Source organism: Nicotiana tabacum, chromosome 5 (genome assembly GCF_000715075.1).
Source record: "Nicotiana tabacum cultivar K326 chromosome 5, ASM71507v2, whole genome shotgun sequence".
NCBI classification, from domain to species: domain Eukaryota; kingdom Viridiplantae; phylum Streptophyta; class Magnoliopsida; order Solanales; family Solanaceae; genus Nicotiana; species Nicotiana tabacum.
The window spans coordinates 54,831,600-54,859,310 of record NC_134084.1 but is presented as its reverse complement, the minus strand read 5'-3'; the positions used below and the strand labels follow the sequence as shown (position 1 = coordinate 54,859,310).

Below are 27,711 nucleotides of genomic sequence, written 5' to 3'. Positions count from 1 at the left end.
AATGCAACATGTTATAACCTATGCAGCAGTGAAACTTTGATATACAAAATAATATTACAGTGCTTTTGGCCTGTAGCATGCAAATGATCATAAGTCGATCCATGACTGGAACGTACAGAGAGTAAGCATCAAACCTGCTTTACCCGCATCCAATAGTACAACAGAAGATCTTCCTAAAACATAACTGGACAACCAATGCTGTCAATTATGCAATCTCAAGCCCACTAAGGTCTTTGTGAGTGTAGACAACTGCTTTATCACCGTCAACAATTTGTCCAGTTCCCCTCGCAAGCCTACAGAAAATTGCAGCATTGGCTAAATAATTTCAACAAAATGCATGTAAGTGTGTTATGCCCAAGGAAACTAACTAAACGGCCTTAAGAAAACTTTGACAAAGACAAATTCCTTTATAAGAAATCAAGAAAGAAACGGCTGAAAAAGCACAGGTAAATGTGTGTCAGCACTTCAACTTAGGCTCTTTCCTATTAGGCACTCCCAACTTCAATAAATGTGTGCTATTAAACACAAAATGATGAGATGTCATGTTATGTGAATAACAGTTCTCTTGAGTGCGTGATGAGCCTAATATTTTTATTTTTAATTAAAATTTTATTTTTTAACTTTTCACCAGAAAACCACAATAAACCCATCGGCCACTCTACTCAGGATCGTCGATGACTGGCCAGCAGTACCACTTAAGCACCAAAACAAAGAATCATTCCTTACAAACTTTCCAATTCCACCAGCACCATTCTCAGAGAAATTTTAATTTGAGATCATTTTCACCATCCTCTAATCTTTATCTCCAATTTCATTTATTACACAAGACCGAGGAGAACAACAAAGAATCATTCCTTATGTTTACCGTGAAAATGGTAACAACAATTAAATTTGTAAATGGGATTCTAAAAATACTTGATCTATTCCCGAGCTAGTTTTTAGAGCAGTTGATGCTAAAAATGTTAAGATTAACGATGGAGCTCGAGTTAAAAAGAGGCAGTAACCAAACTGAAGGGGGGCTGTTGCCCGGGTGCATAGATGGTCGATGGGACCTCGGGGTCGGCGTTAGTATCGATCTCGAACTATCGGGGGCAGTCGGGAATGGGATAACAGGCAGGGATATGATCGAGCAAGGCTCTATGTTACCAATATTGAGCAAAGTAGTGAAGAACAAATAAGAGAATGATAAATGCTAAAGCGGCCTCGGGGCAGTGAGAGCGAACAACTTAGAAGAAAAGGGAGAGAGGGAGATTATTGCATTTTTGGAGAGAATGGAGCAACATCTGCCCCTTACAAAATGGTATGGGTTCCCCTTATATAGGCGAGGGAACACGGTATGGTGCAGAGTGCATTAAATGTAAAGATGCGGGGATGGGACGGCTAGACATGATGCCTCAGCATAGGCTCCGGATAGGCCGAGCTTGTCAAACGTAGCCATGTGCCTAGGGGGTTTCCCCCTCTGTCCTGGCTTCGTTCCTCGTTTCCTCCGAGTCGGGCTTCGACGAGCCCCGAGGCCGAGAACTCGGTCGCGGCCTCCCGCCCTCGGGGTCCCGGGGCATGCTTCTAAAATGTCTTGATAGCGAGAAATCAAGTCTTTTGATTTCGCTGCGAACAGATAGTCTCCGCGTTTCCCATAACGAAGTGATGGGAAATGATTCTTACACTTGACTCCTCGAGCTTCTTTTGGCGATGCCATATCGATGATGCGACCCCTGGCGTAAGCTTCGCGGTGATGGGGCATCCACGGGCTCGTGTTTTTCGACCTCATTCATTGCACTCCTTGATTCTTGCTTTCCAATGTGCAGGTATCGCCGTCGGTTCGGTTTTCCATGGACGCATTAACTGCGCCCGTCGGTCAGTCTTCCAAAGCCTAGATGACTGTGTTGTAATCCCCTATAAATGGGGGTGCCTTGGCTTTGCTTTTCCTATCCCAGTGCCTTCGTTGGCTATGATAATTGTATGTAATGACCCCTCGCTGCCTGTACGCAAATTTTTATGAATAAGAATATACTTTGCTGACTTCTGCTTTCCTTACTTTGCTTTGTTTCTGTATGCTCTCATGCCCTTCGAGGCTCTTTGAATGCCTTCTTTTACTCGTTGATTGTTGATATCTGACTTGAGCGCGAGCGTTCACTCTGATCTTCTGCTGATCGACATGGCTCTCCTCCGAACCCATCGTCGTGCTTCGGATCAATCTTGGATTGATCTGATAGGTCCGAGCTATCAAGGCCCTCCGAGTTGTTTGGAGATCATGCGTCGAATTCCAGGGCCTTCGGGAATGTTATCTTGGATGACGGTCATCTTTGGGTACCCGGGGGTCCCTATTGATCTTGATGTAGATAACCTTTTTAGAATGTATAGGATTGACTTCTGATGAGGAGTTTACTTATATTTAGTCGCTTCCTCGGACCTTCGTGGAGCTTTCGCGATCGGAGCTTCCATTGTTTATTCCTCTTTTCAGAAAGAGGGGATCGCGAGACCAGGTGCCTTCCTTGCGTCGAGTGTTGGCGTTTAAAGCTTACCGAGGTCCGACTTCTTTGGGCCGGGGGTTCTTGATGTAGAGTGCTGCCTCGAGCTTGGAGATAATATGAATGGCCCCTCGAGTCTTGACTCCTCGTTGAAGGGTGCTTTCTGGATCGGGTACCGATCCGTCGATCTGTTTCGAGGTTGTTTGCTTCTCGGGGCTTGCCTCGGGCAGGCGAATCGTCGCTGCTTCTCGCATATATGTGGGGCGGCTTCAGCTCCTTCGCAAGACTTCACTATTTTTAGATAGCCGCCTTTCTGCTTTGGCACGGGGTACTTCGTCTCTTTAGGCGCAAAAAGTGTTGGTGTGCACCCTTGCCCTGACCTGTTAGTTTCACCATAGTCATGGAAACCACTTCGGGGCCGATCCGACAGGGGAGGGGGGCCGCTGCTCCTGATACTCAGGAACCGAGGGATTTTGCTTTGGAGACGACGTCCTTGATAAGAGAGGAACACCTGGAGATGGCAAGGAGGTACTGCGGGTGGAGCGAGGGGATAACACTGCAGGTGCTTTCCCTAGATGAGGGCATCGCGGACTCCACTGATGGATTTTTGAGTGTATACCTATACCCTTTCGCATTTGGCCCCCCTAATAGGGTTGTGCTTGATTTTTGCTCGAAGTATCGGGTTACCCTGGCACAGATTCATCCGTCGTTTTGGCGAACGGCATTGATGACAAGATTCTTCGCGGAGAAAGCCGGGCTTGAATTCACGCTTGACCATCTTGTCAGGCTATATCGATCCTTTCATCATCGAGGCCTGCTAACTCTAAGGTGTCGTTCGTCCACGCCCTTTGTTGTTGATGACGAGGAAGGCGAGGATCGAGAGTGGGCCAGTTGGTTTGTCCGAGTCCGGACGACCAATATTATCCCTGTGGAGTTTTTGCCATTTCCCGAAGGGTGGAATCATGCACGTGAGTGAGGCGTTTGGCGCTTTTTCAGATTCCGCATATAGCGAAAACCAGCTGAGTAATAATGTTGTCTCCCTTGTTGCAGCAATTTCGTGGATGCCGGGTGAAGTCCATGATCTGCCCGGCTGGGTCCAGAGGCTGGTGACCCATTCGTCCAGCGGCGAGCGCAGGTGGCGAGTTGTGCTTCGTACCAGATGGGGGGCACAATACCAAGGTATGTGCGTATGCCGCCTTTGTCTTGCCTTCGTATACCCGAGGTAATACTTTCCCCTTTCATTTGCATTGGATTCGCCGTTTGCAGATATCAGGTGGTTCCTTGGGATGAGGCAATGTTTTTCTGAAGAGGGGAAGGAATCGTTGGCCGAGGGACGACGGCAATAAGAGGGATCGGCACCCATGGCGCGACGGAGCCTTTAGTGGTGTTGGTCGGGCTCACACTTCCGAGGAAGGGGCATCGCCCGAGTCTGCTACTCCCGGAGTGCCCGACTCTCGGCCGACGGTTCCTTTGAGCGAACATGTCGTGCCCGAGGTCAGTTCTTCTGGGGCAGCGGGGGCAGGATCAACAGGAGTGTGTTCTGACTTCGAGGAAGTCCGTCGGCTTCACTTTGTGGTGAGTTTATGCACAGTTTCCCTGTATCATGTGTCCTCCTCCCTCTATTGAACCTTGTGCAGGCCTGTGATAGGCTTAGGTTTGAGTTGCTCCGTCAAGGGGCCAAGCTCCAGAAAATTATGGATGAGGGCGAATCTCTTGGGCTCCTTAGCAAGGAGAAGGAAGTTGAGCTGCAGCATTGGCAATATGAGGCGTATTGGAGCTCGAACTATGAGAGTTATTTGATGGAGCACGTAACTTCCTGTAGTACGTGCTTCGCTCCTTTCTAACCTCAAGGCTAACTCCCTTTTGCCGAGATAATTGATGTCCGGGCAGAAGCGGCATTAAGCCAAACCAGGGCTGATCGTGAGATGGTGATTCGTACGAAAGATGTTGTTGATGCCCAAGCTGAGCTAAAGCGAGCCCTCGACCGGGAGAAGAGGATCGAGGAATATGTTCGTTGTAGATCCCGGAGAGAGGTACTCGAGGAGGTCGGTGCAAGGGCCTTCGTTCTCTCGGAGGATTTGGCTCGAGCAAGGGTAAATGGAATTCTAAAAATACGTGATCCATTCCCGAGCTAGTTTTTAGAGCAGTTGATGCTAAGAATATTAAGTTTAACGATAGAGCTCGAGTTAAAAAAGAGGCAGTAACCAAACCGAAGGGGGGCTGTTGCCCGGGTGCATAGATGGTCGATGGGACCTCGGGGTCGGCGTTAGAATCGATCTCGAACTATCGGGGGCACTCGGGAATGGGATAACAGGCAAGGGATATGATCGAGCAAGGCTCTATGTTACCAATATTGAGCAAAGTAGTGAAGAACAAATAAGAGAATGATAAATGCTAAAGCGGCCTCGGGCCAGTGAGAGCGAACAACTTAGAAGAAAAGGGAGAGAGAAATATTATTGCACTTGTGGAGAGAATGGAGCGACATCAACCCTTTACAAGGTAGGTATGGGTTCCCCTTATATAGGCGAGGGAACACAGTATGGTACAGAATGCATTAAATGTAAAGATGCAGGGATGGGACAGCTAGACGTGATGCCTCAGCATAGGCTCCGGATAGGTCGGGCCTGTCAGACGTAGCCATGTGCCTAGGGGGCTTCCCCCTCTGTCCTGGCTTCGTTCCTCGTTTCTTCCGAGTCGGGCTTCGACGAACCCCGAGCCCTAGACCTCGATCGCGGCCTCCCGCCCTCGAGGTCCCGGGGCATGGTTTCGAAATGTCTTGATAGCGAGAAATCAAGTCTTCTGATTTCGCCGCGTACACCTTATTTCCTAAAAAAATCTCCTTCAGCTTATTCTCAAAACCTTCTTCATCATCAGCGCCGTCAAAGCTCTCGTTGTCATTGACGGAACTGGAATCGCCAGCAAGATATCCGGTCAAACTCAATGGTTCTCTTATATTATTTTGAAGGTGCATGGATTTTTTAATGCGCATCTGAAATGAGGAGAGAATAGAACAAAAGGAGACAAAGGGTCAGCTCGTTGTACAGGTTGCCGGAGAATAAATTTTTGGACCAGGCTCGAGTTTTTTTCAATGGCCGCTGCTGGTCGGATATTTTTTGGTTGTTGCTTGCTCAGACTGGTTGTAGCAGCTGTTTACAGTTGTAATCAAAATGAGAGATGAAGCAAGGCTAAGGTTACAACAATAGTGAATGGGGGGAATTGGGAACTGAACCGGGGTTTGGGTGAGCGGGGAAGACAATTGGGATTTGGGGGGGGGGGGGGGTTGTTTAGTGAAAATAGTCTTTTTTATTTTAAAAAATTCCTCAAAGTATATTTCTAATAATTATTTTGGGTCGAAATAACACATGTCTTCATCCCGTTTGTCGATTTGCCACATGATCCACGAGTGAATTTACACTCGCTTTGTTTTTTTGACTGATTGTCAATGAAGTGCTCAATACACATTTTAGATATATTTTTAAGTGTCTAATAGGAAAGAGCCTTAGTTGAAGTGCATGAAAAATTGTGGCAATTTTAGGTGGCCACTTATGTATTTGGCCTAAATTTTGTACAGCTACTAAACTCTTCCTCTTACACATGCCATACACCCAGTAAAACCATCGCAAATTCATGCCTCTGATCTCTTTTTTTCCACTTTGGGGATAAAGCATTCATGCCTCCTGAATAGCAGTCAATCTAAGTGAAATTTGTCTTACCAGCCTATTTCATAACACTGCTAAAGAAGAGAGTCAAGAAAGATTTCTGATAAGAATCAAGAGTTCATGGCAAAAAAGTACATACAGCAACTATAGAGTAGATTCTTGATATTAGGTCTCCATCTCCAATTTTAGTCAGAGATGATCGTTTACGCATCCATTTTCGTGTGATTTTCCAGTATTTTCCAAGCAAAAAGAAAGAAAAAAAGTCAAGCGTTTGCCGGGCTTTATGTGCAACATGCAATAAAAGCATGTGTCTAATAGAAGAAGGCACAAACAGAGAAGGGTATATCTATACACACACACACACACACACACACACACCTTTTCAATGTATAAGCAGAAATGTAGTACCTCTTTCTGGTCGAGGGAAATATAGTAATTCTTTGACTTTACTCGACAGCCGTGCTCAAGAACTTAAAAGTTCAAACTCTTTGGACTTATTACTTAAACGATATGAACTAGCTAAGGAGTTTTGTGATGTATGTCCTTTGGCCTACCGCATCCAAATCTTGCCAAGTAGAAAAACTACCGGGCAATGGACTGCAGGCTGGATATGCAATTATGCACAGAGATCTGGCTACACTTGATATAAAAGACTGGTTTTGGTCAAGAAAAAAACTAAAGTGAGGCCAGTTCAGTCAGATGTGATCCTGTAATGAAGTAATAACTAATACTCCCTCCGTTCCAATTTATGGGAACCTGTTTGACTGGGCACGGAGTTTAAGTAAAAAATGAAGACTTTTGGAATTTGTGGTCCTAAACAAGTTCAAATGGGGCCCAGAGTATTTGTGTGGTTATAAAAGCTTCTCATTAAGGGTAAAGTTGTAACTTTAAGCTAAATTGTTACCAAATTTAGAAAGGGTTCATTCTTTTTGGAACGGACCAAAAAGGAAATAGGTTCACATAAACTGGAACAGAGGGAGTAACCAAGTTCATGCAGCAAACAGACAAAAAGATAAACAAGAAGTTGTAGCAAATGCAATAAAGCTGGAGGACATCTCTTATAGGGAACACATGGGATCTAGGTCAAGCTGAGAGACTTCATTTTCGACTAACATAAAGGGATTTAACTGACAACGTCATCTTCTTTACTTCTATTTTCTCTTTTATCATATGGGATACATGAATTGCCAAAGAGATTTGAGAAGTCTCTTGTTCCGAGGGCAATCTCTCAAGTCTCAAGAGTGGTAGTTTTCCAGATAGGACTTAAAGCCAGAATGATGTAGAAAACAGGGATTGAAATCAAAAGAGAGTTGACAACAAATATACCATCTCGTAGTTAGCAACCCTTCAACTCCAACTGGGCCACGAGCATGAATACGACTTGTGCTAATCCCAACCTATTCACCCAAAAGCAATCAAGATACTTACAAATATGAAATTATGATAGCAAAAGACAATTTGGAACCACTGATAGATTATATACCTCTGCACCCAGTCCAAAGCGGAACCCATCACTAAATCTTGTGCTTGCATTATGAAATACAGCAGCACTGAAAAGTGAAGATCAAACATGTTTAAACAGGGATGGTAGTACTAGTTCCCCCAATTAAATGAAACAATAATGAGCAAAACTTACTATCAGAAATTAATGAAATTCCAGAGGTCTTAGTATATCAGATTGAAGAAACTACTCATCAGTCATGAAAGAAAGATGAAGTTGAAAACATGAGAATGTACCTGTCAACCTGACGTAAAAATATTTCAGCAACTTCCTGATCTTTGGTAATAATGCTATCAGTGTGGGCACTGCCAATGAGTTAGGTATAAAAATAAGGATTGCAAAAGTTTGCATAGTATAAGAGTTCCAATATGAAATAATTTGAAAAAGAAAAAAATCATAATGCAGCCCTGTAAAAGATAAAAGTTAGGCAAACATAACACCTTCCATGCTGATGTATATGATCTATTGCAGCATATACATCTTCAACAACTTCCACAGTGCAAGCAAGTGAACCATATTCGTGATGAAAAGTACGCGCCTCTGGAATCTTGAGCAGGGAGCTTGCTTTTGGTCCACCATATAAAGAAACCCCTGCCACAAATGCAAACATCAGTTCACATTTCTTCAATCTAACTAAACTTTATTTTCAGGGCCAAGGAATGTGAGGATAGTCAGTCACTTTTCTCAACAAAAAAAAGGATGTTGAGGAAAGACAGCATTTACCATATTCTAAAACTATTAGGACAGAATGATTAGTACGCAAAACTGTGTGAAAACTATTAGGCAGCATTTTAGAGAGTCCGTGCAACATAGCTGTTCATTATAGATGAGCCTCAACAACAAGAGTGTTTTCGTGGGTGATGCAACTCAACGCTAAACTGAGATTAACAAAAATAATCATTACAAAGCAGATTTTGCTATCAGAAATACCCTCAGATTCTATTTTCCCTACTTTCAAGTCAAGACTCCACAGTAAGCATATAGAAGCTTTAATTACACAAGGAATTTGAAAAAGAAGTTCTACCTTTTGTTTGAAGTTCCACAATCAGGTCATTAAGACCTCCATTTTCTGCCAAATCCTTATGCACAAGAAGTGTTTCCTACCAGGGAAAGCAATGAAACAATTTTATTGCAAAAAAACAAAAAGAAAAGAAATCAATAAACTACCTGGTTAAAACTGGACACTGTTTTATGAAAAAGTATAACAAACTACCATCGCATTACAGGCTGCAGGATAATCTGTTTTTGCATCCACAACAACCCGCTTTGCCATATCCATGTCAGCAGACTTGTCAACATAAACATGGCAAATTCCATCTGGAAGCAAACATAGTAATATGACCATCGCAGGAAAACAATCCGTGACATCAAAGCAGAGATTGAGTCTAGCATGTACAAGTAACCAATACTCAATTAACACATAATTACCAGCATGGCCAAGAACAGGAATTTTTGTTGATGCCTTAATTTGAGAAACAAGTTTATTGCTACCTCTTGGAATAACAAGATCAATCACATCATCATGCTGCGGGATGCAAGAAAAAAAAAACTAAGAACCAAACTCATGTCCAGTGTAGGTCATGATTTCCTAAAAAAGAAAGAGAGGGAGAATATACGTTTCTCATTTAACATATTTGGCAGGTACCTTGAGCAATTCAGGGATCTCTTCTCTAGAAGTCACTAGTCCAATAAGCCTTTCACCAACAGTTCCAGGAATCGCTGAGGTAATCACCTAAGACAAAAAAGAAAAAGAGGAGAAGGTGACAAAGCTGGACATGAAATGATGGAAACGTGAAGCTTCAGTAAAGAGTGTATGAGAACATAAACTATCAGTTAAACCTTGTGTAAGATAGCGTTTGATCTTTTGGCCTCCTTTCCTCCTTTCAACAAGAGGCCGTTCCCACTTCGGACTGCTAGAGAAGCTATCTAGTCATGCAAAAAAAGTGCAACGAGTTTGTGAACTGTAAAGGTATAATCCAAGGACATGCAATTCAAGCATGCAGAGAATTCCGTGAAGTTTACATAGACAGACATATGTTAATCACCATTGTCCCCGCCATTAGTAAAGAAAAAGTGTTTCATAACTACTAAAAAGAGAACCCTACTAATTTATATTGGACATGCAGCAGAACCTTCCTGCTAGTGGAAAACTTCTTTTTGCCAGCATTGCTTACCTGTACAAGTGCATCCGGTCGTGACTCAAAAATAATCAATAGAACGCCTAATGGAGATGATGATTTCTCCAAGATGAATCCATCAGCAACCTGGACGAGACGACAATATTCCAGACATTAAATCAACATCTCACTCTGAAACTAAAGGCTAATAACTGAACACTGATCAATAAAGGTTTCTAGTTACAAATTGACATCTCTGTTGCTCCCAATATTCCAACAAGTCAGCCCAGTTCTTTTCATGGCTAAGAAACAAAACAACAACAACAACAACAAAATAGCTTTGGCTATACCATTAAATATAATTGTCAATGGACATAGTACAGTACCCACTAAATCGTCTGACAGTGCAGAAGTTTTTTCCTAAATAAGTACTTCACAAGACTCTTTTTCACAATTTGTTCTCTATTACTCATGTCAATAAAAACTACCTTATGCCACATATATTTGATGTGATTTGCTTACCTCCGTTCTCTTTAAAATGCGACCAATGGGCTCATCCATGTTAGCAAGCACACGAACTGAATTTGCAAGATTAGAAATCTATGACAAAGAAGTAGCCCTTTCAGCAAGAATACTAAAAAGGTACATGATCATTCAGACTAAGTTGCAAAGTGAGCACGCTCTTACTTTTCTTGGCTTTAATGCCAGCCGATATATCAAAGACTTCTCATATCCAGCCTGTTGAGCAGCAACCACATCAGCTTCATTCTCAGCGAGGATTGCCTTTTCATTTGCTTCCAATGCATTAGCTATATCCTGCAACATTTTACTCCTTTCTTGGGAAGAAAGTGCCTGGAGGTGAAGGAACCAAGAATAAATATTCACATCCATGCGGTTTACAAAATGTTACAGCCAGATGTCTCTCTAGATATACCTGAAGCCGCCTGGAACATTCCCTTGCGGCAACTGCCATCTCACGAGCACCTATCTCTCCAGTTGATGCCCATTTATTGGCATCACGATGGAAGAGGGTGCCGATACATTCCCCATGTAGCACTTTAATGATGTTATCGACAGCGAAGCCACTTATCCCCGTGAACGCGCACAGACGGATAGAGAGAGAGAGAGAGAGAATCAGCAGAAATTTTAGGTGAAGGGAGTAAGAAACTCAGAGAAATCAACTTTCACACTGAACATCTAAAGAACAATGCTTTGCTGCATATAATACGTTTTACTCATGTACTGATTTGCATTCGTTTTTCAGCCTTATTTTATTGCATTCGTCTTCAACCTAACCACTTACTATCACCATCTTGTTCTGCTACCACCCTTTTCTTTTTAAATAGCAATGGTGTTTTATTGGTGTTTTGGACCAGCTTGCACGTACCTCAACTATTCCACCGGGTAATTACATCCTCCCACCAATACACATACAGGCTAGGGTAACTTTGTCCACTTGGCCTCTGCTGAATTACATCCTCCCACCAATACACATACAGGCTAGGGTAACTTTGTCCACTTGGCCTCTGCTGGATTTCAGACCGTGGTCTCCTATGATCTTTATCCCAGCTTCATCCACTGAGCCACAGCTTGGAAAAGTTCTTCAGAACATAGTTATTCTTTCTAGCTAAGCTCATAGTCGACATTTTTGACAGTAACTTTATATTTCCAAGGTAAAAGTCCAAGGATGAAATAGAGTAATCTCTTTTAGCAGTTAATGCACCCAACATTTTCTTTTTGGACTAGAAGAGAGAGCATAAAGTATCTTCAATTGTAGTAGGACTTCTGATAAACTGTATACAACAAAGGCTAATTACCAAAAAAGAAACCTGCAGGAATCTGTTTTTGAGGATTAGAGAACAGTCTAAATTGATTCGAAGGTTGTCTTCTCCAGAATGTGTTAAGTGTTAACAGATCTGTTGGTGGATGCAAGGGCGTATCTATGTGTTGGAGCATGGGGCACATGAATCCATACTCGTCTCTCTATATCATTTATAATAATGTTATATTTCTTTAAAATTGCTTAAATATACATGTGTGCACCCTAGCTCAAAGAGTCCTGTGATGCAATGATTATTGGGTGCACCTTTACAAGTGAACTAGAGGTTTAAATCTCAGTTTGAAGGCATATCTAGTGTCCCCTATTGTATTTTAATTAAGTATTTTCTTCTTTTTCTTTCTTTTTTAATTTAATTTATTCATTCAAAATCCCCATATCTAAGACATTGAAATCCTTGATCTCCTTTTGTCATAGCAAGTTTTTAAATAATTAAAACTAATAGCAGTGGATAATATAACATGGTTCAATGACCCAATATTTTTGATATGGAATATAGGTATATATGTTAAAAATCTCTAAAATTGCACACATTTTTTTAATTTCAAGCTATAATTTCTAAATGGTAATAGATTGACCTATAACTTAACCTATTAACCTATAATTTTAACCTTTAGGTTCAGGGCAATAACTTACAAATATAACTTCTAGATTCACCTCTTTGTAATAGTGCACCCATCTTCTTAGAATCCTAGATTTGGGTGGATGAATAGAAATTTTTAAGTTTTCCAACCATTGAACTTACAACATTAGGATTATCAAAGCTTAAAATGCATTAGAATGAGCAACTTTACAAAGTGTTATCATACATAACTAGAAGCACTTTTCCTACGATGACTAAAATATTCACTCTATAGGCTGATTTATTGTTACCTCGAATCTTTTTGAGACTTGTAATAATATATTAGAAAAAGCACTAAGGCAATGCAGAAAACCATATGTACAAGGTGGATAAATCAAAACTGATCCATCGAAGTTACAAAAAGCCTAACATGTCAACCAAGGACTCTGTATTCTCTACATGACTTTCCTTACAGCAATAATTAAACAAGAGAATACAATTCATCTTGATATTTTGGAGGGGATTATATCTATCTTCAAAAACTCATGCATTCCTCTCTTTCCATACTGTCCCCTAAATGCAAGCAGGTATCAGCCTCCAACATGCCTTCAGACTAAGTGAACCTCCATTGTTATTCCAAGACTTCAAAAGCTCCTCAGTAGTTGCAGGTATGGTCCATCTGAGGCCCACAATGTTAAGGAACGATTTCCGCAGTTGCCTAGTGATAGGACAATGCAGGAATAAATGGCTGTTTGTTTCCAGATCTCTACCACATAACAGGCATCTAGAACATAACTGAAATCCCCTTCTTCTCAGGTTTTCTTGAGGCAAGCATGCTTCTCTTGCTACCCAGCCATGAGAAACAGACCACCTTAAAAGGAGCTTTAGCTTTCCATATTCTTCCATGACCATCCCTCAATATGCTGGCCTTTACTTGAAAGCACAAGATAGGCGTAGTTGAAAGTGTAGCTCCAATTCTTACATTTGTTCCATAGTAAGGTATCTACATGATCTGTGAGACCCTAGAAAGCTTCCAAAGCTTTAGAGAAGTCAGCATTTCTTGACATTTCCCAATCACTGAACCCTCTTCTAAAAGTGATATTCCAGCCATGCTGTCCCCGGGCTTCTTCCACTTTAATTTCGGGTATGGTGGCAATACCATAGAATTCGGAAAACATCTCTTTAAGTGGATCATGTCCTAACCAATTATCACTCCAAAATAAAGTGTTTCTTCCATTACCCACCTTTATGCTAGTGTTAACCACAAGAGAATTCCAAAATTGCAACACCCACCACATATGGACTATTAACAGATCTTGTGCACCCCTATTCAGTCTTGTCAAACTACACACAACCTTTCTCCATGAAGTATTGGTCTCTAAGTGGTATCCATCTTGTCTGCTTCACATAATTTCAAACTTTCCACTACTTCTTGTTCTTCAAAGTCTCTTTGCATCCACTCCCTTTCCTCCTCTCTAATGCTTGACCCATGCATTTTGTTGAACTCAGGCCTCCAAGATTCTGTTTCAGCATATAGGGTCTGATAATAGGCTATAACCTCCCTTTCGATATCGTCCAGATTAATAATGGTCACACCTTGAACCACCAAGATGTCTGATCTACTTTCAAGGTTTTGCACCTCTCACGCATAAACATGAGAGAAAAACAAAAGCACCCTGCTAAAGTTTTCCACAAAACTAGTGAAAGCGTTCTTCAAACTCATGTCAGAAGAATGTAAGATGAAAAGAAACCTCACCCACACGTTCCTCAATCCAGCAAGATTGCAAGAAACGTTGAATAAGCGAAGAACAATGAAATACAAAATAAATCACGTTTTTTAAGCAAGAGCATAGAAAAACTAATTACCAATCTTTATTTCCAGCATATTGAGCCCTTTAAATAGTGCTTACAATGAGTAAAATTGATGATGGTAAGGAAAATTAATCCTAATTAAACAAGAATAAGGTTAAGAAAAATATATCCGAACTAAAAAGGAAAAAAGAATTCTAGTAGGAATTGAATACTAACTAACAATCTTGGTTTAACTAGGACTACAAATATATAATCCTACTAAATCAAGAATCAAATTACTAGAAAACAGGAAATAAGAAATCCTAATCTTGATGGAGAAGAAATTCTAATCTTGATGGAGAAGAAATTCTAATCTTGAATGGATTCTTGAATTCCTAAATTCTTGGCCTTGTTGATTTTGCATCATTCCCCCTGGTTGAAAAAGACTCCTCCTCGAGTCTAACAACTTCCATAGATGGTGCAAGATTTGCTATATTAAGGAATGGGGACCCAGTACTCACCAGGTTTCAAGTTACATTTTGCTAGCTTATTTATGGAGCTTCTTCATGTTGTAAGTGAACTTTGCATTTGGTCGAACTAAATCCCACTTTCTAAGTTTTAACTTTCTATTAAGCCTTCTCCATGTAATCTTTCTATGTTGACTATCAAACTTCAACTTACAATATGAAGTTATTGGTGTTAAAACTTCAAAAAACTTAGTCAACTCCATGTCTAGCTTTGAATTAAGTATAGAGATCAGCGCTTTTCTTGGGAATGCATCAATTGCAATGGTTATACACCAAAATTCACTTTGATGATGGCCAAATATATTTATCAAGTGAAGACATCTTGTTCCTCCAATATACCTCAAACTCTCCATTATCCACTCTTTTTTAGGTAATCCTTCCTCTTGTTCATGCATATTTTTATGGACTTTAGGATTAACGCAATATGCTGACTTGTTTGGAATGATAGAGTCAACAATCAAGTCAACATTGTGTTGAGCATCTCTGAAAGACGGAAAGTCAATGACATACAAGGCTGGATACTCCAATGAATCATCATAAAACTTTGGTAGTAAATCCTCAATTTATGGATCCAATGCATGTTCCTTGTCTTTTTGATATTGTCTTCGTCAGCTTTGTCCTCTTCACTCCCTTGATTATCTGAATATTTATCATATTGGGCCCTTGGTACTTGTGAAAAATAATCGGAAAATTACATTATTGATTGATGTATTAACTATAATACAATGAGCCCTATTTATAATTATACACAATACATACTCTATTGCTATTCGATGTGGGACTATACTTATTTACGTAACTATCCAACACTCCCCCTCAAGTCGGTGCATACAAATCATATGTATCGAGCTTGTTACATATGTAACTAATACGAGGACCAGTGAGGGACGTAGTGAAAATATCTGCAAGCTGTCATTCGACTTCACAAACTTTATAGTAATATCTCCTGAGAGTATCTTTTCTCTAGAGTCAATCTCAATGTTTTTGGTTCCTTATGAAACACTAGATTTTGTGCAATAAAAATGGTAGCTTGATTATCCCTCACAAGTTCCATTTGGCTGCTTTCACCACGTTTCAACTCTTTGAGCAACTGTTTGATCCAAATTATCATAGCCATTGCTCGATATTCTGCTTCTACACTAGACCGAGAAACCATATTTTGTTTCTTGCTCTTCCAAGACACCAAATTTCCTCCTAAAATACAATATTCATATGTAGAACGTCTATCAGAAGGTGATCCTGCCCAATCAACATTTAAGTATCCAATGATTTGCTCATGGCCTCGATCCTCAAACAATAATCCTTTGCGTGGGGCTGATTTTATATACCGAAGAATGCGAACAACTGCATCCCAATGACTATCACAGAGAGAACCCATTAACTAACCCACGACACTCACAGGAAAAGAAATGTCAGATCTAGTACCTGTGAGGTAATTTAACTAACCAACCAACCGCATATATCTTGCAGGATCATTAAGTGACTCCCCCGGTCCTGGCGAAAGTTTAGAATTCGAATCCACAGGATTGTGAATGGGTCTACAGCCCGGCATTCCTATCTCCTCAAGAATGTATAAGGCATACTTCCATTGTGAGATCACAATACTTGACCTAGACTGAGCAACCTCAATACCTAGAAAATACTTTAATGTAAACAGATCATTAGTCTGAAAGTGCTGAAAGAGATGTTGTTTCAACTTAGTAATGCCACTTGATAATTGCCGGTAATAACAACATCAACATAAATCACCAAATACATATAGAGATTTGAAGTAGAATGCCGATAAAATACAGAGTGATCAACTTTATTACGAGTCATGCCAAATTCCTGAATAACTGCACTAAACTTACCAAAGTAGGCTCGAGAAGACTATTTTAGACCATAGAGTGACCGGCACCACCGACATACAAGACCACTATGACTCCCCCTGAGCAACAAAACCAAGTGGTTGCTCCATATAAACTTCATTTGCAAGATCATTGTGAAGAAAAACATTCTTAATGTCTATCTAATAAAGAGGGCAATGGCGACAACAGCCATGGACAAAAAGAGACAGACTGATGTTATTTTAACCACAGGAGAGAAAATATCACTGTAATCATGCCCGAGTATACCCTTTGGCAATGAGGCAGGTCTTAAACTGATCAATCTGGCTATCCTGTCTGCAAAAACCCAACGACAACCAATAATAGATTTACTTGGGAAAAAAAAAGGAACAGTTCCCAAGTACCACTTGCACGTAAAGCAGACATCTCGTCAATATAGCATGTCGCCATCCTGGAAGGGACAACGCCGTCACTTGTAATCTTAGGTATTGAAACAGAGGACAAAGAAGATACAAAAGCATAATAGGGTGATAAACAGACGAAGAAAACATAGACCGACATAATGTGGATTAGGATGAAGTGTGGATTGTATACCTTTCCGAAGTGCAATTGGTGGACTAGGAAGAGATAAGTTCATAGTAGGAGCAGGGCCAGATGTAGGACATGAATTAGCTGGGCCTGATGCTGGATGGGGACGATGACGATAAGTCAAGAGTGGTCTTCCTGCAGGGGATCTAGGAGGAGCAATACTAGATTCCTCAATGGTCAGTATGAGTAAGACTTTTGTGACTAAGGATGTAGGAGGAGCTATAGTAAACTCATCAAAAGTCAGGAAAGACCTCAGATATATCAAGGTGGTCGGAGGAGGTAAAGTAAGGTCGAGAGTAGAGACTCAAAAAAGCAACATCAGCTGACATACGGTACCTACGAAGGTGAGGTAAGGAGAAACGATATCCCTTTGAAACTCGAGAATAATCAAGAAAGACACACTTGAGAGCACAAAGAGCTAACTTATCTCTCCGGGGAGATAAGTTATGAACAAAGCATGTACTTCCAAAAACACGAGGGGGGAAAGAGAGTAAGGGTGATTGAGGAAAAAATATTGAATGTGCAATCTGACTCCGGAGGGAAGATGAAGGCATCTGATTAATCAAATAAAAAGTTGTGAGAACTACATCACACCAAAAACGCATCGCAACATAGGACTCAATAAGAAGTGTGCGAGCAGTCTCAATGAAGTGCCTATTCTTTCTCTCTGTTGCCCCATTCTGCTGAAAGGTATACGGACAAGATGTTTGATGAATAATTTAAGAGGATAAGTATTCTAAGGCATTACCACGGTGAAAGATGCGAATAGAAACGCCAAACTAATTTTCTATTTAAGCATAAAAACTTTGGAAAATAAAAAACAACTCAGAACGATCTTTCATTAGGAAAATCCAAGTACATCTCGAGTATTTTATCAAAAAACTAACAAAATAACGAAATCCTAAGGTTGAACTGACTCTACTAAAACCCCATATATCATAATGAACTAAAGAAAAATAGGTTCTGCACGACTCTCAACACTACGCGGAAAGATTGCTTGGTTATGTTTCCCAAGTTGACACGACTCACAATCTAATATAGACAAACTAGGGACCATCTTCTGAAGCTTGGATAAACTTGAATGTCCTAAGCGCATGTGAATTAGGTTCGGAGGATCTGTAACTGGACATGATGTGGAGGGATTGAGTGAGTTAAGGTACTAAAGGCCTTGTGCCGCCCTGGGCCAATCGTATGTCCCGTATTGCGGTCCTGCATAGCAAAAGAATCATCAATAAAATATATATCACAATGGAGGGGACGAGTCAAACAACTGACAGATGCAAGATTAAAAGGACAATCAGTGACATAAAGAACAGAACCTAAAGTGACGAAGGATAAGGAATTAGCTTGTCCAACTCCTTTTGCTTTTGTTTGGACTCCAATGACTAAAGTAACATTGGGAAGAGACTATGAATAAATAATATTTACCAAAAGTGACCTATTACAAGAAATATGATCAAAGACACCCGAGTCCATTACCCACGGTCCAAGAGTAATAGATTGGGAAACACAAGCAAAGGATTGCCAACAACATAAGTATCAATCTGAGCAACAGAGGCTACTTGTAGAGGTATCTGCTTACTTGCTCGATAATGAAAGAACTCGTTATATTCCCCATCAATTAAAGAAAACCCCTAATTACATGAAATCTCATTTTGAACAACATGAGCATTTTTAGATGGTTGACCATGCAAAGAGTAACACACCTCACGAGTGTGTCCAAGCTTATTACAATAAGAACACTTGGGTTGAGGTCCTCGAAAACGACCTCCTCGTCTATTTTCCATTTTCTAAGATGCCCGATTTTCCACTTTCTAGGATGCAAGGACAGAGGAGTCAATTATCTGTGATGAGATCACTGGGTGACTGACTACTACAGCAGCGCGAAGTAATCGAGAGGATAATTCGTCAACTGTAGGGACAGTCGGACTAGCCAAAATCTAGTCGCGTACAGAATCAAGGTCATTAGAAAGTCCAACGAGTGTAAAACTAAGAACATCTTCTGTTGTTGCTCTTGTTGCATCACTAGCTAAAACGAGCATCAACTTCTCAAATTCTGCCTGTACTTATCCCAAGTAAGTAGACATCCAATTCCTGTTTCTTTAAATTTGTCATCTGTAACATCACATCATAGAAATCAGATACATCATTAGTGTATAAAGCGCGAGCCTTCTCCCAAACTAAATGACATGTCTGGAATGGACGAAATAAGGGCATCTACTTGGAATCAATAGATCGCCACAAGATACTACATCATTAAGCATCGACTTTCTCCCAAAATGCTTGGGCCTTTTCATCTCCCTCACAAGCCTTTTAGGTTAAGTGATCTTGAACATCTTGACCCTTACACCACAACTCAACAGAGAAAGCCCAAGATAAATAGTTTGAACTTCTCATTAAGGGCTCCAAAGTAATCATAAAGCTTGAATTTCTAGAAGCTCTGAAGTAATCATAAAGCTTGAATTTCTAGAACCCATATTTTTAGAACCAAATACATCAAATCCTAAAGACATCGTTGGATTGAAGGGAGGTCTAGCAAAATATCATCATATAACAGAAACAATCAACTGTATCTCACTGAACAGGCAAAGGAAACATTGTTTCTGCCAAAAAATCACTATGCTATTGGAAAAATTGCAAAATGAACATAATAAAAATAAACTAGTACGGGTAAGCTCGGAATCACTGGACAACCAAACTGTCCTAGAGGACATTTGTCAAAATATGGTCGGCAAGTGTCTCATGCTCCCTCACTAGCCTTTTAGGTTAAGTGATCTTGAACACCTTGACCCTTGCACCATAACTCAACATAGAAAGCCCAAGCTAAATAGTCTGAACTTCCCATAAGGGCTCCGAAGTAATCATGAAGCATGAATTTCTAGAACCCGTATTTTTAGAACCAAATACATCAAATCCTAAAGACATCGTTAGATTAAAGAGAGGTCTATCAAAATATCATCAAATAACATAAACAATCAACTGCATCTCACTGAAACAGGCGAAGGAAATATTGTTTCTGCTGAAAACTCACTATGCTACTGGAAAAATTGCAAAGTGATCAGAATAAAAAGAAACTAGTATGGGTAAGCTCGAAATCACTGGACAACCAAACTGTCCTAAAGGACTTTTGTCAAAATACGGCCGAAAAGTGTCTCATGCACCGGGGCGCGACTCGGAACATTGCCGGAAAATTTCTTCTGGTGCATGACGGCGTGTGGGTGGTTCTCTGCTGGAGAAATGGGTCGGTCGGTCGTCGAAGACTAATTTACCTCGTGGTGGTATTGATTTTTGCACAACACAAATGAATATGACTTCGACGTAGACAACCCTATAGTCACCGAAAAACTGTGCGGGTTGACTGATTTCTTCTTCCTGGAGTCACTAGTATTTTGCACATCGATTGATATTTCACGGTGGCTCTTATACCATGTGAGAAATAATGGAAAAATTATATTATTGATTGATGTATTAACTATAATACAATGAACCTTTTTTATAACTATATACAATACATACTCTACTCTTATTCTATGTGGAACTATACTTATTTACATAACTATCTAACAATATTCTTATGCCTTGGTCAAATTCAAACTCTTCAGCTTCCTCAATATATCTTGCTCTATGTTGTTGAATTGTTGGATATCAAAGTGGTAGACATGGCGGTAGCACTGGTATGTTATGTGGTGGTGGAGGTGGTGGTGGTGAAGGTTGTCGGCATTGTGCTAGACTTGGTGGCTGATTTTGAAGCACCAAGCGTTCACCTAATTCAGTAAAGTTATCCATTGGTTCTTCATGCCATTTAGCTACACTTAAATTTTTCTATTGTCTCGTTTAAGGACTATACTTCTTATTTTCTAAATTTTAAATTTCAAATCGATCGAAGAGAATACCAAACTTGGTACTTGCTTCTTCGGCGACATGATGAACAATAGCAAATCAAGGCTCGAAACTTGAAACATGCTCTGAGACCAAATTGGTGTACTTTCAAGATTTTGCACCTCTCAAGCACAAAGAATAGAGAAAAACAAAAGCATCCTGCTAAAGTTTTTTACAAAACTAGCGAAAGCATTCTTCAAACTCACGTGAGAAGAATGTAAGATAAAATGAACCTTACCAACTTGTTCCTCAATCCCGCAAGATTGCAAGAAACATTGAATAAAGGAAGAAGAATCAAACGAAAGAGAAATCACATTTTTGAAGCAAGAGCTTAGCAAAACTAATCACCAATCTTTATTTTCAGCATATTAAGCCCTTTAAATAGGCCTTACAATAAGTAAAATTGATGATGTTAAGGAAACTAATCCTAATTAAACCAAAATAAGAATAAGGTTAAGTAAAACATATTCTAACTAAAAAAGAAAAAGAATTCTAGCAGGAGTAGAATACCAACTAACAATCCTAGTTTGACTAGAACTATAAATATAATCCTACTAAATCAAGAATCAAATTCCTAGAAAACAGCAAATAAGAAATCCTAATCTTTATGGAGAAAAAATCTTAATCTTAAATGGATTCTTGGACTTCTTGAATTTCTTGGATTCCTGGCCTTCTTGATCTTGCATCATTTATGTATTTGAATCTTCTATGAGAACTTGCCATTTTTTAGGCAACTTTTAAATTTTTGTTTCTTTCCTTTAGCCATAATATTCTGGATTTCTGCCTCCATACTATCTCTTCATATTTTGCAATCTCCTCAAACTCCATGAGAAGACTAGCCTTTTGTAGTAGTTCATTACATTGCTTCTAAATAGTTGCTTCAAACTACAATATAGAAATATTTGCTCAATGTCTAAGCGAAGATCTAGAAGAATTTAATTAAATATAGATACAAGATTGTACTCTATAATAGTTCTAGGAATACATTTTATTTATCTAGAACAAAATAGAAATATTTATTATGATTTACATAGAGAAAAACTATATTTAGTACGAAGGTTATTATCATCTACTCTAAGTAGAATATACTTTTAGACTAGAATTAAAAGTAAACTACTACTAATTTAGGTTTAGACTGCTATTATATTGGTTCCTAGTATATATATGTGTGTGTATATATATAGCGAGAGAGAGTTGTAGTAGGTTATATATATATATATAAAAGGTTTTGCTAACATATTTGGTTCAGCAACACATTAATAGCAAGCACATTTTTGTCCTCTACTGAAAACTTAAACCCAAACTCTTCTCCCTTTTTTCTCATTCTAGTATTCTCTTTAGCTTCCTCTTCCGATCTATGAAGGAGTTGCAATCTGATGTTTTTGTGTGAGATTTTTTATCTTTAGAACTTTATATGTCTAAATCTAACCTGTTCATAACTTTTAGAAAATTGGAACTGTATACCTTTTTCCTCTTATCATTTTATGGATACTCGGCAAAAGAACAATCTAGTATGAGTAAGTAAGAATCCAATGTCCGAACATAATGCTACTTAAGCTTCCTCTTTTCAGTCCAAGCTGCACCTTCAATTTTCTATATCGGTTTTTAGTCCAATCTTAATCATTCATGAATTTCACCCAAATTCCCCAATTTCTACTCAGATAAAGTGGAAGACAATGCCTTGGGAGGTCGATGAAGTGATGCAGAACAAGCTCTACATCCTCTTTCCTTGTTTTACTCGTCAACATTGTAAGCCGGTTTGACCAGCATTTTGAAGATTAACCATAGCTGGATTTTGATCTGAACAGATCTAGAATCAAAATGGGGATTAGTATTACAGATCAGAACATAATGAGTCCTCTGCCTTTTTGTTAAAAACTTGATTCAATTTTTTTTCGGAAAAGAACAAAAAAAAAAAAACAATTGAAGCCCAACATTGATAAATTGCTAAAAGGACATTTGTTGCATTAATAACAAAGAATTCCCAGTTTTCAGCAAAAACGGGATTACAGATTCACGAGGACGGAAAGTTGGCTGAATGGAGATGATTGCCCTAATAGATTTAAAAGACAAAGATGTCTTTACTATTAAAGAAAACGTGGGGGTATTTTGGAGAAATAAAATATGTATACAATGCTAACTTACTACAACAATGTAGTAGGTTAGCAAGACCCTATGCGTGTGTACATACACACACAAACACTCTTGCTAGGTCCTTAACCATGCATAATTAGAAAATTATTACATTTGCCTTTCTCACTATCTATGGACATTAATGGTCACAAGAGGCATACTAATATTCAACAATAGAATACAGTAGTCTCATATGCGACAGATTTATAAAAAGTCTACCCATTTTAATTTTTCATTTATAAACTGCTTAGCCTGAAATTCAATCAATTTTCAAATGAAATATTACAGGCATATATCAGCCACTTGATATACCCAATATTTACAGAAATAATATGGCAGCATAAAGAGCTCAAACTTCTCCACCGTTGGCATACTTTCGTTGCTGAAGAGCGTCTTTTCTTAATTAAGCATCAACAACCAGAAGCCAAATTTTCTGGAAGCAGGTTCACCTAAAAGTCAACTGCCCCAACCCACTCATTTAGTTTGCCCAAGCAGTTCACTCAAAGATAACAAGATTTTTTTAAAAAAAAAAAATGGTTATACTACTCAAAATGCATTCTTCATAATGCAGGCTATGCAATACAGAATAGGTTTTACCTCATGTTTGTTCTTGCTTTTGCTTCATTTTTATTTTTTTTATTTTATTCTTCTTCTTTTTTTCTTGTGTGCCTGTTTGTGCTTTCAGCAGATCAATTGTCATGTTTTATCACAGTACAATGACATCTTTTTCTCCAGTAAAAGACCTCAGATTCTTCTGCATTTCCTACCGTAAGCTATAAATTCAACTTTGATACAGACTCAATGACAGCATTTTCCTTTCAGCTCCAGTCAGGTACCTCAGATTTTCTTGTGCATCCCCAACAAAGCTATAAATTCAACTTTTAATTCAGACTTTTTTTGCACTTTTAAGGTCATCCCAAATGCTTCTCTTTGGACAGTTATATTATTTTTATTGACAAAAAAGAGCAAAGCCTATATATAAAGAGGTATCACAAATCCTATCCACTCAACTAAGAAGACAACACTTGAATATTTTAAATGAACAAGTGTACAACTGATGCACATAAACATTAAAAATTCCAATTACGCAAATACTAGTATCAGACCTGGTTATGACAACAGGAATGCCAGCATAAGCAGCATACATAGCAGCTTTTACTTTGGCAGTCATGCCCCCTCTTCCCACCCTGGACTTGTCTCCAAAAGTAATCACTGTCTCATGCCTCTCCTTAATGTATGTGTGAATTAACTTCGAATCTGGATTACGGGGAGGGCCACTATAAAGACCCTCTACATCACTCAACAGAACTAGAAGATCAGCTTTTAATTCCAAAGCTAGTAGAGCTGCCAAACTGTCATTGTCCCAAAATATTCCAGAAGAGTCCTACAAGAAGTGTTCATTATTACGATAAAACCATGAGCTGAGGAAATGAAAAGATATAAGATATTATATCTAGAAATACTTGCTAGAACTCGATTTCATATTACAGATTTAGAGAACAGCAGGATTCAACCAAGCAAAAGCTCATTAAAGCAAAGATGAAATTTTGGGACCAAAGTGGCAGAAACCAACTTTAAATGACGTGCATGGTCACATGCACTATCTTAATACATTCCCCTCCCAATCCCAGGAAACAACAATGAGAACAATAACAGAGAACTAATGAGTAGAAGTATAAATCAGACAACCATATATGTATATGTCAACTGTAAAATCAACAAACGAGTTCTTTATTTTTGATTAGTTAATAACAGCACATAATGAAGTTAATACTTGAAACAGATGCATGAACGTTACTCAAGGGATTTCTAGTTCCAACTTCCAACGCATGGATTGACCAATTATGCAACTGGTCAGCCCTACAGCAAGAAACATTGTGATCTATCTACTAATGAGAGGAACTTTCTGATGAACATACAAGCTCAAAACGTGTTGTTAGAGCAGCACAAGTGGAGGCCATGTTTTCTACAGCAATGGAGGCTATTGGGTTCATGAAGGTGCCAATGGATTTGGAGAATTGGGCCACGAATTTAAAATGGTCACACTAATTAGCCTTAGTCAAATTGAGGCCCAAGAATCTCAAGAAATTGAAGAAGTCCAAGAATCCATTCAAGATTAGGATTTCTTTTCCTTAAATATTAGGATTTCTTAATTCTTGTTTTAGTAGGATTATATTTATAGTTCTAGTCAAACTAGGATTGTTAGTTGGTAGTCCATTCCTACCAGAATTCTTCTTCCTATTTTAGTTAGGATAGGTTTTCTTCGCGTTATTCTTATTCTAATTTAATTAGGATTTGTTTTCCTTAACCTTATCAATTTTACTCATCGTAAGGCCTATTTAAAGGGCTCAATATACTGAAAATAAATATTGGTGAATAGTTTTTCTAAGCTCTTGCTTCAAAAACGTGATTTATCTTTTATTTCATTCTTCCTTCGTAGGAACGAGTGGTATGGTTCTTTTCATCTTACATTCTTCTTACGTGAGTTTGAAAAACGCTTTCACTAGTTTTTTGAAAACATTTAGCGGGGTGCTTTTGTTTTTCTCTCTTCTTTGTGCTTAAGAGGTGCAAAACCTTGAAAGTACATCACTTTCACAAAAAGGGGCAAGAAGACAGCAACTACAGTGTAAAATCAGAGAGACACACCTCATAAGGAGCTTTCCGCGTACTGATAGCGTCATTCTCATTAAATATAGGTATAACTTTAAGAGACAGCAAAGAGTTTACTGTGTCATTGAGTTGTCTCCTAAAATCTGGATCCCTAAAGTCATTATCAGTCACCAATAGCTGAGCTGATGTCATATCCAACTGTATAAAGATGGTACAAAGAATAAAAAGTCAGTAGACAATCCTTTAAGCTAAGAAGGACAGTTATGTGGTTATGACAAACAAATCAAGAGTTAGACCAAACAGAAAAGTTCCAAGAATTGTGCTTCAACCTGACTGAACAATGAATCATACAGAGCCATAAGGCCATTCTGGCCCACAGCAGCACAAGCTTTGCCATCAAGCTCACTTTGGGGCTTTTGAAGATCAAGAAAACTGCAAATATGATGACTTGGTAGTTAGTAGCAAATTGCAGATACTGGAATATTCAAATCCTATCGTTGGAATCTTGTCACTGAGGATAAAAGATAGAGTTTATACCCTTTCAGCACTATATCAAATCAAAAGGTAAAAATTGATTCTTTTTCAAGTAATTTCTGATTCACAGAGTGGGATATATATAATGCATTACTTTATTATTCAGATCATTAGTACAACCAATATACATATCTATGAACGAGTTACAACCTAAGACCCAGTTCATATGACCCTTCTTTCCATTGAGATCCCAAAAGGATTGACACCATATCTTTATACAATTTTCCAGAACTCAAATTCATTAAACTATTCAAATTTTATACTGACTTGATATTTTTTCTATCAAACTAACTTTTATTTTTGCTTTAATGCTTTCTGCTACCATCACTAATATAATGTGTTAATTAATATCTTAAGCCGATGCACAATCAAATATAGCCATATAAAATGGGATGGATAGAGTACTTCAGATATGTTTGTATTTCATTTGCATAATTCAATATCAACTATACCGTCAAGGTTAGCTCTTACTAATAAGTCAAGTTACATTTGAGTTAAACTTGTTTATTAACAATTCTAGTTATAACCTATTTACTAAGTAAATATCTTATTTGACAGCAAGGACATGATAGAAACCTGCTATTCAGCAACTTCCTATATCTAAGCCGCTGACGACCAACTCCTACAGCACCTGAAGTCACCAGAATAACTTCATAGCCTTGCGAGTTAAGCTCCTGAATCTGTAATGCAGTTTGCAGTAAAAGCAGTAAGCTTTAGAAGATGCAAATATATACTAACAATCAAACTAATTTCTCCCTCCGTTTCAATATATGCGACACAATTTTCTTATTATCCCATTGCAAAAAGAATGACAAATTTCTGTATTTGGGTCACATAAATTGAAACGGAGGGAGTATAAGATTCACCTGCTCACAAAGCGCTCCCAATCTTCCAAGTGCTAATCTTCCATCAGTCCGTGTCACAACTGCAGTCCCAACCTTTAAAAATGACATCAAAATTTAAATTGATAGCAATATATTAAGAAAAACCTAAAATAACAGACAGAGAATAGAAGGAACAACATACACAATGATTTTAACTTTCGTACATTGCCAGTGTAAAAACTATCCCCTCTGTTCCAGTTAATATGACCCTATCTCCTTTTTAATCTGTTTCGAAAAGAATGACAGTCTTTTTAAATTTGGAAACAATTTAAGTTAAACTTTCCAGTTTAACTTAATGGAAAAAGTCTATAACCTACAAGTATTATGGCATATCTAAAATCACAAAAAAAATCATTTCTTTTCTTAAATTTTATATAAGTTAAATCCTTATACATACAATAAACATAAGTATGATAGCTAACTAAAATCAATCTCCATTAAGGACAGACGACTCTTTCCAATCTGACAAGAATTATTCTACAGAAGGAAATCAGCGCCAAATGCAATGCAGGGATTAAGCAATAATAAGGAAAAGAAATTAGAGGAGAAAAGGAGGATAAAGTTGAGACCTTGACAATTACTCGTTTCACGTTCCTGACAAATGTCCGAGTAGAATCAGCTGTCTCCATTTTTAGTTCAGAAGAGAGAGAAAGAAATGTAGACTGCAAAGAGGCAGCACAAATATGTGGAGTCAACTGCCTTCAGCCAATTCTCTAGTTCTACTTAATCCGACTTCGATTTGGGGATTTTGGGTTTTGTACGGGCGTGTACTGGAACTTGGGGATTGCTCAGCAC

The 27,711-nt window shown here is 38.9% G+C and overlaps 1 protein-coding gene across 1 annotated transcript; it reads right to left on the bottom strand.

Annotated features, from left to right (window-relative positions):
- Positions 1-27,711, bottom strand: LOC107819560 (delta-1-pyrroline-5-carboxylate synthase-like; the record flags this gene model as incomplete). Its single annotated transcript, NM_001326050.1, is given in 20 exon segments — positions 1-293; positions 7,454-7,524; positions 7,611-7,677; positions 7,865-7,933; positions 8,069-8,219; positions 8,653-8,728; positions 8,842-8,945; positions 9,057-9,153; positions 9,274-9,360; positions 9,468-9,554; positions 9,803-9,892; positions 10,268-10,345; positions 10,433-10,597; positions 10,680-10,830; positions 23,995-24,272; positions 25,535-25,696; positions 25,828-25,930; positions 26,609-26,712; positions 26,899-26,970; positions 27,486-27,711. Coding segments are annotated over 20 exon segments (2,160 nt in total). The 5' UTR covers positions 27,546-27,711.